Source organism: Rhinolophus sinicus, linkage group LG17, assembly GCF_036562045.2.
Source record: "Rhinolophus sinicus isolate RSC01 linkage group LG17, ASM3656204v1, whole genome shotgun sequence".
NCBI lineage: Eukaryota > Metazoa > Chordata > Mammalia > Chiroptera > Rhinolophidae > Rhinolophus > Rhinolophus sinicus.
Window position 1 is genome coordinate 16,927,689 of NC_133766.1, and position 14,292 is coordinate 16,941,980.

Consider the following 14,292-nt stretch of genomic DNA (forward strand, 5'->3'; position numbering starts at 1 on the left):
TTGGCCATCAGCTATAACCGGTTAGCCAATTGGCTACTGATGTAACTGTGGGGCTGAATTGATTGGTTGGTTGGTTGGCAGGCCGAGAAGTGAATGGCGGACTGTGGATCGTGTGGCTACTACTGCGTGTGTCTCCCTGGCCGCCAGTGAGACTATAGTGATATGACTCCCTTATCTTTGGCTCAGTGGGTGTTCCTTTTTGGCCTCACCATGTCCTGCATTCTTATGTGGGGAGCAGGACCAGAGGCCCCGCAGGCCGCCCCGCATGACAAATGGTGCAGCAAGCAGGGACTTCTGCATGACAGCAGAATTAGCACCAATTCTATAAATCTCTCCCAGAAAGATTTCCCATTACATTTGATGAAGCTAGTACTATTACCCTGATACCAAAACCAGACAAAGTCAGTACAAAGTAAAGAAAAATACAAATCAACACCCTTTATGAATACAGAAAAAATTAAGCAAAGTATTAGCAAGTAGAATTTAGCAGCATATAAAATGGATTATACATCACGACCAAATAGAGTGTATTCCAAGGGTACAAGATAGGTTCAATATTTGAAAATCAATCAATATAACCCACCACATTAGTAGACTAAAGAAGAAAAAGCACACAGTTATATTAATTGATGCAGAAAAAGTATTTGACAAAATTCAACAGTGATTCATGATTAAAAACTCCCAGAGAAATAGGAATAAAGGGGAACTTCCACTGTTTGATAAAGAGCATCTACAAAAAACTACAGCTAGCATTATATTTAGTGAAAGACCAAATGTTTTCCCCTCAAAGACCATAAACAAGGCAAGAAGGTTTATTCTCACAGATCTTTTCCAATATAGTGCTGGAAATTCTAGTCAGTGCAGAAAAGGCAAGAAAACATAAAAAAAATATATACAGATCAGAAAGGAAGAAATGAAACTGTTCTTATTTGCAGATGACATGATTGTCTCTATAGAAAATCCCAAGGAATCTACAAAAAATTCCTAAAACTAGTAAGCGAGTTCAGCAAGTTCACAGAACACAAGATAAACCAGTAAATCAAATGAACACATGGACACTAAAATTTAAAATACAATACAATTTACAGTCACTAAAAAACAAACAGGTGTTAATCTAACAAAACATGTATAGGACTTGTATGCTAACAGCTACAAAATGCTGATGAGAGAAATAAAATTCTAAATGGAGAGACATACTGTGCTCACCGATGCAAAGACTCATCCTAGTAAAGATATCAATTCTCCCCAGATTTTCATATGGGTTTCATGTAATTCCTATTAAAATCCAAGCAAGATTTTTTGGTAGATATACACAAGATTATTCTAAAATTTATTTGGAAAGACAAAGGAACTAGAATGGCTACAACTGTCTTGGGAAAGAAGAAGAAAGTGGGAGGAACAATCTATCAAATTTCAAGACTTATTATATAGCTATAATAATCAAAACTGTGGCATTGGCAAAGAGATAGACACATATATAACCAGAACAGACTAGAGAACCTAGAAATAGACCCACACAAATATGCCCAGCTGATTTTTGACGGTGATGTAAAAACAATTCAGTGGAGGAAAGATAGTCTTTTCAACAAATAGTGCCGGAGCAATTGGACATCCATAGATTTTAAAAAAAAACAAATGAACATCAATCTAAGACTCACACCTTACAGAAAAATTAACATAAATCATGCACTTAAATATAAAATATGAAATTATGAAACATTTAGAAAAACTAGGAGAGAATCTTCAGGAAAAACTAGGAGAGACTCTTCAGAATCTAAAGAGTTTTTAGACTCCAAAATAATGATCCATAAAAGGAAAAATTGGTAAATTGGATTTCATCAAAATTAAAAATGTCTGTTCTGAAAAAGACCCTGTTAAAAGGATGAAAAGACAAGCCACGGAGTGGCAGGAAATATTTGCTAACCACATTAACTGACAAAGGACTAGTATCTAGAATATATAAAGAGCTCTCAAAAGTCAACAGCAGAACCACAAAAAAACCAATTATAAAATAAAAAACATAAAGAGACATTTCATTGATGAGCATATGCGGATGGAAAATCAACACATGAAAAGATGTTCAACGTCATTAGCCATTAGGGAAATGCTAATTAAAATCACAATGAGATGTTACTACACACCTGTCAGAATGGCTAAAATAAAAAATAGTGACAACACCAAATGCTGAGGAGCATGCCAAGAAATAGTACCACTCATCCATTGCTCGTGGGAATTTAAAATGGTTCAGCCACTCTGGAAAACCCTTTGGCAGTTTTTTAAAAAACTAAACATTTTCAAAACTAAACATTCAACTACTTTATGACCCAGCAATTGCACTCCTGGGCATTTTCCCAGAGAAATGAAGACTTATGTTCACACAGAATCCTATACACAAATGTTTATAACAGCTTTATTTATAACAGCCAAGAACTGGAAATAACCCAGATAACCTTCAGTGGATAAATGATTAAACAAATTGGTATATCCCTACCACGGCATACGACTCAACAAACGACAATAAAAGTGAACTATGGATACAGGCAACAACCTGGATGAATTTCCAGAGACTTAGGCTGAGTAAAAAAAAGTCACTCCCAAGAGATTATATACTGTATGACGACATTTATACATCTTTGAAATGATAATATTGTAGACAAGGAGAAGAGAGCGGTGGTTGCCAGGGGTTAAGGGGGTGGGGGCAAGCATGGGAGAACAGTGGTTGTGATTAGAAGAGGTATTGACAACCCAATGATCCTGGTGGTGAGAAAATGTTCTGTATTGTGACTGTGTCAGTGCCACTATCTGGTTGCGATATTGCACTATAATTTTTGCAAGATTTTACCACTGTGGGAAAGTGAGTAGAGGGCACGTGGAATGTCATCGCAAGGGAATCTACAAATATCTCAAAATAAAAAAAGTTTAATTAAAAGGAGCAATACAGTTATAAACACAAAATATAGGATACTGGGGGTGGGAGAGGTGGGGGTGACATGGAGAGAAGTATAGAAGTGGATTGTCACTGTTCTGGTTCTTAGATTAGGTAGAGGGTTTAGAGATGTTTGTTATATTATAAATGAGGAAATACGTAATAAATAATTACAAAAAGTCCACTCATGAACCAATGATGACAGAGTATAAGGAACCAAGAATAAAGGTCCATCCAATTTTGTGTACTTCGAGTCTACTGCAGGGAAGTAACAAACTAGATAAGGTCCTATTGAGAAGCACTTTGGGCTGCTGTTTTACTCAAACCTACGGCTCTTTCTGCCCTAACCAAGCGAAGAGTACTGGCAACTGGTCGGAGAGAACAGATTTCTTGAAACAGCCCCCGCATCCATCTTGAATGTGTGGGGGAATACCGAAGCTATTATTCTCCTTCTAATGAAATCTACAGTCGAGCCAGTGGAAGTCACTTACAGTTTATTCATTCAGCAGATGTGAGCCCGGCTCTGTGCTAGACACAATGAGAAGTTGGAGATATCTCCAAGGAAATGATAAATTAGCTGTAGGTGGTAATAAGTCTTATAGGAAATCCGTGAAACTATTTTTTAAAGTGAGTCACAAATGACAACTATCTTATTTCTTGTTTTAAAGAGAATGATAAGCACTCTCTTCAGATACTAGGCTGTTATAATCCCCAGAGTATACCACAATTTAGGGCTGCACTAGATACCAGCATTGCACAACTAGTTAAAACGCTATTACTATGCTAGATGTCTTTCCACAGAAAATAAAATGGGGGGGGGGGCAAAGAAAAATTAATTCCTTAATTTTTGTGTGAAATATGCTACTGTGATGCTTCTATAGGTTCTTGGGCTTTTTAAAAAAAATTTTATTGGGGAACAGTGTGTTTTTCCAGGACCCATCAGTTCCAAGTCAAGTCATTGTTTTCACTCTAGTTGCGGAGGGTGCAGCTCACTGGCCCATGTGGGAATTGAACCCATGACGATGGTGTTATGAGCACTGAGCTCAAACCAACTGAGCCAACCGGTTGCCCGCCTCTGTAGGTTATTAAGTGCACACACTTCTGCTTTGATGGTATGTGCTGGATCTTTTTGGGGGGCAACTCTTCTAATCCAAGTGCTACTTGCCCCAGTGGGAATGTTCATTATATATTTACCATTTAAACCATGGATTAAAGGGAGTGCACGCTCTGCCTGAGTGTGAGTGCTAACCCTGCCTTTTTTCTGGGTAACCTGGGCAAGTTCCGTAAGCTCTCCGTGCTTCAGTGCCCTCGGTTCTAGTGCTGGTTAGTCCTTCAGTGAGGCACTGGGTTAGGGGAAGGGGACAAAGTAATGAATAAGACATTGCCTTTGCCCGCATGGGGTTTCTATGCTAGTAGGGCATCTAGAATTGGGAGTGATGACTACTTTCGCTCTATCTGTAATGGTTAACCCTCCCTCCCCCTTTTATACGATGGGACTACATTCATCTTTTTCTTACAGGAATTTTTTAAAAATTATTTTTTTTCCTGTGAGGTGACACTGGGGTGATCATGGGCATTTTTGAGAGACAGAGTGAAGGGGGGTTGAGTTGCTGTACATTTGGTTTGGGAGCAGAGTTGTTAGTGCTGCAAACCTGGTGTAGGAATGGCTTCCAGGATGCCCTTAACACCCCCTGTGCCCACTCACCTGGCACGGGCAGCAAAGGGGCAGGGCAGAGAGTATCGTGATATGAATGTGCCCTCCCATGCCAGCACCAGAATAAGTGGTCTGGAAGTCTGAAATATATGGAATCAAAGCTACTGGCATGATTATTCTCATCATTAACTACGGGAAAGTGGAGGATTCGGTTCTCATGGAAACCTGGTTGAAAAGGAAGGTCTCACTGTCTGGAGTATATCTGACAGTGCAGCCGATACACTTATACATACAAATACTTTTTGATGGGAATCATTGGAAATAGAATTGACCAGAATAGAATTTTTAGGGAGTAAGCATCAGATATATTTCTGTGTAGAATCCCATGACTTGTGAATCTCAACCATCAGAAATAAAATACTTTTCATGAAAGATTGAACGATCTTTCTATTCTCTCTATAAAAATAACTCTCCAAAGCATTGTTATATGAAGAGGTGGTCAAAGAGTAAGCAGCCCCAAAATACATGATATAAAAGCATATGGAGTACGTTAGCCATTAATGAAAAAAAAAGTATGCTATTTTTGGGATTTTTGTCATATTTGTGGTATTTCGATAAGATTTATTTTCTCATTATAATTACATTTTAATTTTTATGTCCACATTTGAATTATTTTTTCTGGAAGAGGGTGTCCCAAATGGTTTCAGTCCCCACAAAACCTGGATCAGCCGTGGCATAGGAATTATTAAGTTGGTGCAAAATTGTGGTTTTTGTAATTATTTTTAGCCTTTTAAACCACAATTACTTTTGCACCAACCTAATATATAGCCTTAAAGATTGGTTGGGTGTGGGCCCCACAGAAGATGCCCCATGCCCTCTGCTGGGGTGTCTGGGCAGCTATTGGCACCGGACTGTGCGACAGAGACCACAGAGAAATGTGTCTGGGTGGATAAATAATTTAGTGCTGCTCATGCGGAAGGTCAGGAATCTGTGAGATATTCCAGAAGAGAGGACCAGGAGAGAGATCTCAGTAGAGAAAGACTGGGTGACAAGCCTCAGAATGAGAAGAGCAGGGCCAAGGATGGAGGATGGAGCTTGGGCAGCAACAACTAGGAGGCAAGCAGAGATAAGAGACAGAGAGACAGAACACGGAAGATGAACCAGTCACTTAAATTTCCCAGCCTCTATTCCAGAAACTTCTGTGGCCCAGATAAAGTCACTCACTGACATCCTACCATGAGTTCCTTCTTTTCTTTTTCTGTCTCCTTATTTCTCTTTTTCTCCTTTGGCCTTCTTGTTTTTTCCTCTCTCCTTTTTCAAGGCCAATTCGATACAGAGGAGCAAGAGGATAATAAACTAACATAATATGATTAAGGCTTCTTCCCAAATCTCTTCCCACTCTTAGAGCCAGAACCTAAAATCCCACAATTCGTTATTTGTCCTTTTCATAAATACATCATTAATACTTTCTCTTTAAAAATGCAAATACCTTTAATATGGAATAATGTGAACACCTACTTTGACTTGCTGTCTTTGTCTTTCCTCTCTGAGAGCTGGGGGAGAGAAAAGCCTGAGGGGTGGGAAGTTTGGATGGAGGAAATGTGGTGATGTGTTTTGAATTAGCCAACAGAGCCCAGAGCTCCCCACTGGGTTGCCTGCCCCTTGGGGAACCCTGGGCCCAGGGAGACAGCTTTGGGGAGTGAAGGTTCCTAGAAGGAACTACAGAAGGGAAGATGCTAAAAACAACATTTGACATGTTGTTTTGGGCAGGTCCTCATCTTATATTTATATGTTCCTGTTTTGTTTTGTTTCTTTTTCTTTTTTTATTAGAAGTCCAGTAAGTGACCCAAGAAATAAGTTCAATCCTTCTGACCCTGAACTATAGTCCTAAGACTGTTCCCTAATTAGCTAGTAGTATTTTCACACACTGCTGACAGGAATATTAATTGCAAGGCCATTTTGCAATATGTGTCAAATACCTTGAAATCATGTATAGTCCTTTTGATTAGCAATTCTATTCTTAGGAATTAAACTTAAGGCCATAACCAGACAAGTGCAGACCTTTATGGGTACAATGATTGCTATATGGATTGAATTGTGTCCATTCCCTAAATTATACATCGAAGGCCTAACCCTTAATATGACTGTATCTGGAGGTAGGGTCTTTAAGAGGTAATTAAGGTTACATGAGATCGTAAGGGTGGGGCCCTAGTCTAATAGGACTGTGGCCTTATAAGAAGAGGAAGAGAGAGACATTTCTCTGTCTCCCCACCATGTGAGGACTGAGTGAGAAGTTGGCCAGGAAGACAGACTTCACCACAAACCAAATTGGTGGGCACCTTGCTCTTGGACTTTCCCAGATTCTGAACTGTAAGAAATAAATTTCTCACGTAAATAAATTACCACCCAGTCTGTGGTATTTTGTTATGACAGCCTATGCTGACTAATAAAATGATTTATAACAATGTTGCCTAGATGTATGGAAAAATTGGAAACATCAGAGTAACAGATACTTACATCAGCTATGGTATAGCACTACAATGGAATACTATGCATATTTAAAATAATAATGTAGATGTATATGTATTGTCATGGAAAGAGGTTTATGATGTTCTTAAATGAAAGGCAAAGTAGAGTATGATTTCATGCATATAAATACATATATGTGTATATGCTTACATTAAAAAATGTGGGAGGACTGGCCCAGTGGCTCAGGCAGTTGGAGCTCCATGCTCCTAACTCCAAAGGCTGCCGGTTCGATTCCCACATGGGCCAGTGGGCTCTCAACCACAAGGTTGCCAGTTCGATTCCTCAAGTCCCGCAAGGGATGGTGAGCAGCGCCCCCTGCAACTGAAGATTGAACACGGCACCTTGAGCTGAGCTGCTGCTGAGCTCCCGGATGGCTCAGTTGGTTGGAGCGCGTCCTCTCAACCACAAGGTTGCCCATTCGACTCCCGAAAGGGATGGTGGGCTGTGCCCCCTGCAACTAGCAATGGCAACTGGACCTGGAGCTGAGCTGCGCCCTCCACAACTAAGACTGAAAGGACAACAACTCGACTTGAAAAAAGTCCGGGAAGTACACACTGTTCCCCTATAAAGTCCTGTTCCCCTGCCCCAATAAAATCTTTTAAAAAAAAATGTGGGAAAGCAACATATGTGTATAAGTCAATGCTCTCCAGAGAAACAGAACCAATAAGTTATGTATATATTTATTATAGGAATTGACTCACATGGTTGTGGAAGCCGAGAACCCACACTCTGCCATCTGCAAGCTGGTGAACGAGGAAAGCTGGTGGTATAATTCAGTCTGAGTCCAGAGGCCTGAGAACCCAGGAGCTGCTAGTGTTAAGTCACAGAGTCCTAAGAACTGAAAAGCAGGAGCTCGGATGTCCAAGGGCAGGAGGAAATGGATATCTAAGCTCAAGACAAGAGAGGGAATGCACCCTTCCTTCACCTCTTTGTCCCATTGGCGCCTCAATGGATTGGATGATGCCCACCCATATGGGTGAGGGTGATCTTCTTTACTCAGTCTGCCGAACCAAATGTTAATATCCTCCAGGAACAACCTCAAAGATACACCCAGAAACAATGTTTTACCAGCTATCTGGCTGTTCCTTCTCCCAGAGAAGTTGACACATAAAATTAACCATCACAATATGGCAAAATATTAACAGTTATCTCTGTGTGGGTGGTTAGATAATGAGGAGCCTTTTTCTTCTATATACTTTTCAATCAACTCTAGATTTTGCTATCATGTATGTCCAAGAGTCATAAAAATATTAAAGATTATAAAGTTAGCTAGCCAGCCAGATGCTCCCCCTGACCCAACGTCACTGATTGTTAAACAGCACTGGAATTAGAAAAATAACTTTTTCATTCTAAAAATAAATGGTACAACAAATTATATATTTAAAAAATGAACAAGGGGCGGCCAAATGGCTCAGTTGGTTAGAGTGCGAACTCTTAATCACAAAGTTGCCAGTTCAATTCCGGCATGGGATGGTGGGCTGCACCCCCTGCAACTAAGATTGAAAACTACGACTGCACTTGGAGCTGAGCTGTGCCCTCCACAACTAGATTGAGGGACAACGACTTGGAGCTGATGGGCCCTGGAGAAACACACTGTTCTCCAACATTCCCCAATTAAAAAAAAAAAAAGGGACAAATACCAAAAACATCAGAAAAATCAAGAAAGTAGCATATTTTTATTAATTATCTTTTTGACATACCTCTTACACTTTTCTGACATTCTTCTTACACTTTTAAGCTGCATACTCTTTGTTTTCCTCTTCATAAGACAATGATTCTGTAATATAATTTTTCCACAGAAAATTTCTACAGACCAGAAAGATAATTCAGTCTTTCCATGTGGTGGTTGAAAATTTGATTTAAAAATATTGAGATAATTTTTTTCAGCCTCACAACATGTTATTGGTAATGTCATGTAATTTTTCAGAATTGTTGTCACATTTGGAAAAACCTCCAGGTCTTTTCACGTGTGAGATGTAGTATTTCAGGGAAGTTCATGTGCTTTTTTTGCCTGTGATTCATCCTAAGTATTCTGAGAATCTATGACACTCATTAACCAATTTGTTAACCAATTTCTTACGGATGTTCTCACTGTAGTGGCATCTTGTCCTCATCAATGTCAACATTTCAGATAAGAGAAGCAAGAATTGCAAACGTTTTTCCATTGTGTTTGTATGATCAACTCTGCCTCATTATTGGATAATCAGACAATATAAGAGCCTATCCATTGCTTTTATATGACATTGATCTCTTCTGACTGAATGAATTATTGCTTCTAGCATAATCTGAAATTTGTTTTTACGGTTTTCTGATTGATGTCAGAACATTTTCTACTGATTTTAATTTCTTTATCTCTTTTTTAACATTTTATTAATTTTACATGTTTTTTCTCTGTTTTTAAATATATAAATGAAATTAGAGATGATCAGTGATGGTGCCCTTCATCTACGAACAAATCAGGAGTCTGTACTTTCTAGCTTTTATTGAAAATGTTCCAGAACATATTTCCAAAGAGCAGCTAAAATGTCATATTCAAGCTTTATGAAATATGCCACTCCCACTAACAAAGAAAATACCTCTTATGGTACATTTATAATTGCATACACTGGATTTTTTATTTCATTCCTGGTAGGTGAGAATGCTGTTTTGACGAGACGTAAACAACTAAATCCTCTGCTTACAATTTTACATGTGTGACGATCTGAACAATTTGCAGAGATTAGCTTCTGGGACTGTATATTTCAAACCTTCTTTCTCCTCTGCCATCCTAATAGGTTTGGTGCCAGGCAACACCAGGTCTCAGGACTATGTCCCTTGTCAGGTGAGTTAGCATGGTGGGCAGTAGGAATATCCTGCCATGCAACTAGCAATAAATGGCTCTAGATAGAAGTGACTGCGAACCATATGTATATATGTATATATCTGCTTAACCTTCCTTTGCAAGCTCCTCCCAAATGCCCACAGCTACTTCAACACTACCAGACCTGAAGGGACTGAGAGGAAGTTGGGGTAAAAAGAGACAGTGGTCTTAACCATTTTGGTTAAAATGTTCCACGTTTGCAAATTTTATTTCAATCTTTCCCCATGTGAACACATTGCTCGGGCCTCTTCTGGGCCTTGAAAGGGGCCTGGATGTGAGGGGTCTTAAAGCTTTGCTCATTGACTTCCTGGCAAATTTGTCTCAGCCTCCAAAGCTCTCACCATCATCTCAGCCCTCATCCCCTCTCTCCTGAATTATTTCCATCACCTGGTGGCTCTGTATGACCCGGCCCATTGCCTGTCTGACTTCACGTCTTGGTATCCAACGCTTCCTCACTCTCCTCCAGCCTCCTACAGCTTCTGGAATAGCCAGGCATGCTCCCAAGGGGGTCTTGCCTTTACTGTTTGTGCGGCCTGGACTTCTCCTCCCAGATAGTGGCATGGCTCCCTCTTTCACCTCCTTGTTGACCTCCCCTCACTACTCCCTATTTCTTGTCCCTGCTTTATATTTCTCCAAAGAATATATCACCATCTGAATACTGTGTTTTGTCTCTTGTCTGCCTCCTCTAGAATGTGAGCTCCATGAGGATGAGGTCCGGGTCTTGGGTCTGTCCACTGCCATGTCCCAGTGCCGAGAACAGTGCCTGACACATGACTGATTTTTGGTAAATGCAGGGGTCTCTGCCTTAACCTTTCCTTTCTCTAGCCCTACCAGAAGTCCACAGAAGCACCTTCTGAGAAAGGTCAGTGAAAGTACACTTACTGGATGGCCACTTTCCCTCAAAGAGAAGAGCAAAGGTGAAATAGTGGCAGGGTTTCCTAGCATTTGAGCAAATGGCATTTATAAAGAACCATCTTCTTGTGAAGTGAATCACCAGAGGATTTGATCACTGACCTTCTGTACCTCCTCCTGCTGTCCTGGAAGATGTAATCCAAGGTCATCGTGGTAGTCATAGGAAATTGCCAGATCATGTAATATAATTTCTCTTCCCAGTTCAAAGAAAAAAATACAAATCAAAAGAAAAGGCAGAAGAAGGAGACGTTTGAAATGTTTGTTGTTCTTTATCTTTTCATTTTTCTTTCTTCTTCTGACTTAGAATAAAATTAACCAGAAAATGTTACAGAAAAGCAAGAAAAACAGGCTGTTATTAGAGCATCCCACTTGGTCAGAGAGGTGTTGGCATTCTGCTGTGACAAAAGATCTTAGTGCCAGGGAAAGCAATATCGCCTGTAAATATTAAATGTTTTAAGATGCTAATATAATACAACATTTTCCAGAAAGTTTAAAAAAGACAAGTAAAAGCAATTATAATCCCTCCACCATGACAGAAAAGTTAGTACTTTGGTGTATTCTTTTCTAATTTTTTTCTCATATGCATACACTTTCTCACTGTGGTAAAAAACACACAACATAAAATTTACCATCTTAACTGTCTTTAAGTGTATAGTACAGTAGTATTTTGCATACATTTTTATATACATGTTATATGTGTACTCTTTGTATGCTGCTTTTTCCCCCTCACTTTACCTCATATCAAGTAAATCTTCCATGTGGCAAATTTGTCCACATGCTTGGAATTTTAAAGATGCATAATATCCTATCACATGGCTATAACATATTTTATTCAGCCTTTCACCTATAATTGGACATTTATGCTGCTTACAATTTTTCACTTTTCAAAATATTATGAACTTTTAGTTCATATAGTATTTTTCTCTTTAGTATTTTTTATGGTATTTCTAGGATAATTTTCTAGATGTTTTCTCGGGAAAACAAAGTCAAGGGTGATGACTCTTGCATGGTTCTTAAAAATTACAATAAAATTGCTTTCCAGTAGGCTTGTATCCGTTTATAATGATGCCAGTGAATATGAGAGTACCAATTTCACCATACTCTCACTGCCATTTGTTACAATCTTTTATTTTGCTAATGTAATATTTTTAAAGGTTTTATTTTTCTTATATCTATTTTCCTTGATCATTTCTTCTGTTGAGAAATGCCAGTTTATGTCACTTGTGCAGTTTACTTTTGGGAGGTTGTTTTGATATTTTTCTTGTTCCTTTTCATGGGCTATATACACACTTGAGATTTTAACCCTTTATCATATTTACTGTGCTTCCCCCTGAATGGGTTTTTAATTTTGGGTCATACTGTCATCTAAAGCAATTTGACATTCTTATGTGGTTCAGATCTTTCCAACGTGATTTATCCCACCACATGATGTCTCAGAAAACTCTCTCCATGGTATCTCAGGGCTTTAATAAAGAATTTAATTCTGCTTTATCTTCCTAATTTTATTTTCTATATCTAATTATGTAATCCATTCATTTTGATGTATGATACGAAGGCCAAATTGATCTAGGAGCACTTGAATAACTAAGACAGTAGTTATGAAGAGTTTTTGTGTGCTGAGGCATGGTTTCAGGCCCTGCGGGAAGCCAGGTAGAAGGGACAGCCCCAAAGGACTTAGAACGCAGTTTGGCTCCTTGAGAACAGAAAAGTGGCGATAACCAGAATGAAGTGTGGGACTGCACCTAAATGTCCGCTGTGTTCTTACCTTGTCTTTTCCTTTCAAAATCATAAACACTGGAGGAGTGAAAGCACTTCTGAAAAATTAAAGACCACTTGACCCAGAGGTCTTCCTATCTTGTTAGAGTCCTTTTAAGTTTCCAAGACTTAGGGCTCTCAGTTGACCTGCAATAAACTTACTGAGCAGGCATGTGTGGAGCGCTGTGCTAGGCACATTGTGTGTGCCTGTGTGGGACGCAAAGGAATCGCTCTGGGGCGACGACGAGTTATGGAGAGTGATTCCAAGGCTCAAAGGGAGATGAGAAGATAAATCTGGGCAGACAACCGAGTACAGAGATGGCTCTGCTGTGCAGCGCTGATGGTGTGGGTACGGCACTGACACTATAAAGAGTTGTGCCCACCCTCTGTCCTCCCTTGCCTCTCACCTCCACCCTCCGCTGATTGGTGGAAGCCCCTGCCCACACAGACAAGATTCGCCACTTGCTTTCCAACGCTGGGCCAGGCAGCCAAGTTCACACAAGCTGCGTTTCACAGTTTTTGCAAGGGTCTTAAATCCTGGCGGAGAGCCACGTGCACGAGACTGAGAATCAGAAGTGTCCGCCCTTATCCCCGTTGCTGCCCACGAGACTGAAAACTCAAGTGATCACACTGGGATGGCACGTCTGAACCCCTGGTCCTGGTTCCCACCCGCCCACTCAGGTTCGCGGTTATCTTTCTTTCCCGGTGCTCACAGTGTGCAGACCACAAACCCATAACCGCTCGTTTCCCTCCCTCACCCCCCCCCCACCATGTACAATACTGCTTGACTTTGCATCTAAACAGGCAGGTAGGTGGTGGGGAACGAGCGGTACTTCTACCCCGTCCCCAGTTTGGCCTGAAATCACTTATATTAACCCACAGGCAAGATGCCACTTTCCTCTTGAAGAAGAAAAAAAGATCCAGGGTCCAATCCTCAAATCTGTCAATAGTGACGTCCACCTTGGCAGATTCGCTCTGGGGGAAGGCGGGTTACTGCTTCCCTCCAAGACAACCGTTCCCTCCCCACCCTCCACTGAGGGAGTTCACATTCGGGGCCACCCCGCCTCGCCCCCTCCCACAGCCTAGCGTGACCCATGAAAAGAGGAGTCAGTGCTCCCTCAGAAAGGCCCTGGGGCGCGGGTGGCCCTCACGGCGCGCTGTGGACTCAGTAAAGCCGATTGTCCTCTTCCCGGGACTGCACCTCCAGGGCGGGGGGGCGGAGGGCTGCGGGAGGAGTGAGAGTGGCGCCCGGGTGACAGATCGCTGCGGAGAACGCCCCCCGAGACTGTGACCCCTGCGCTGGGGGGGGGAGGCGGGGCCGATGCGCAGGAAGATGTAGTGATGGGACCAGGAAGAAACCACCAACCCCAAACCACCCACTTGTGTTTCTCACCCTGAGTTCCCCGAGAGCAGCCAAAGGACCCCACAGGCTGCGCTGCGCCCCCCCGACCCCCACCTTCCCCAGCGTCGCCTCCTGTGGGTGGGCTTCGAGTTTCCTCCAGGTTTCGGAGCCACCACGTGACTTCCACGAAGAGCTGGGGGCCCCAGCGGAAAGCTGCGACAGGGGTGGGATTTGGGACCCCGACGTGTGGCAAGAGGAGGAAATGAGGCGGGTTGGGAGAAGGAGGGGGCGGGGCAGACTTGGGGACGAGAAGG

The 14,292-nt window shown here is 41.3% G+C and overlaps 1 protein-coding gene across 2 annotated transcripts in view; it reads left to right on the top strand.

The window, feature by feature from the left end:
- NSL1 (NSL1 component of MIS12 kinetochore complex) overlaps positions 1-9,949 on the top strand; it is a 49,313-nt gene extending 39,364 nt beyond the window's left edge. The window contains exon 6 of one of the 2 annotated variants that reach the window (XM_019738084.2): positions 7,799-9,395. In XM_019738084.2, coding sequence (XP_019593643.2) covers positions 7,799-7,891 — 93 coding nt within the window. In that variant the 3' untranslated portion in view covers positions 7,892-9,395. Of the gene's footprint in view, positions 1-7,798; positions 9,396-9,883 lie in introns of those variants that run through there. The other variant, XM_019738085.2, reaches the window with a different exon arrangement.
- The last annotated feature ends 4,343 nt before the right edge of the window (positions 9,950-14,292 follow it).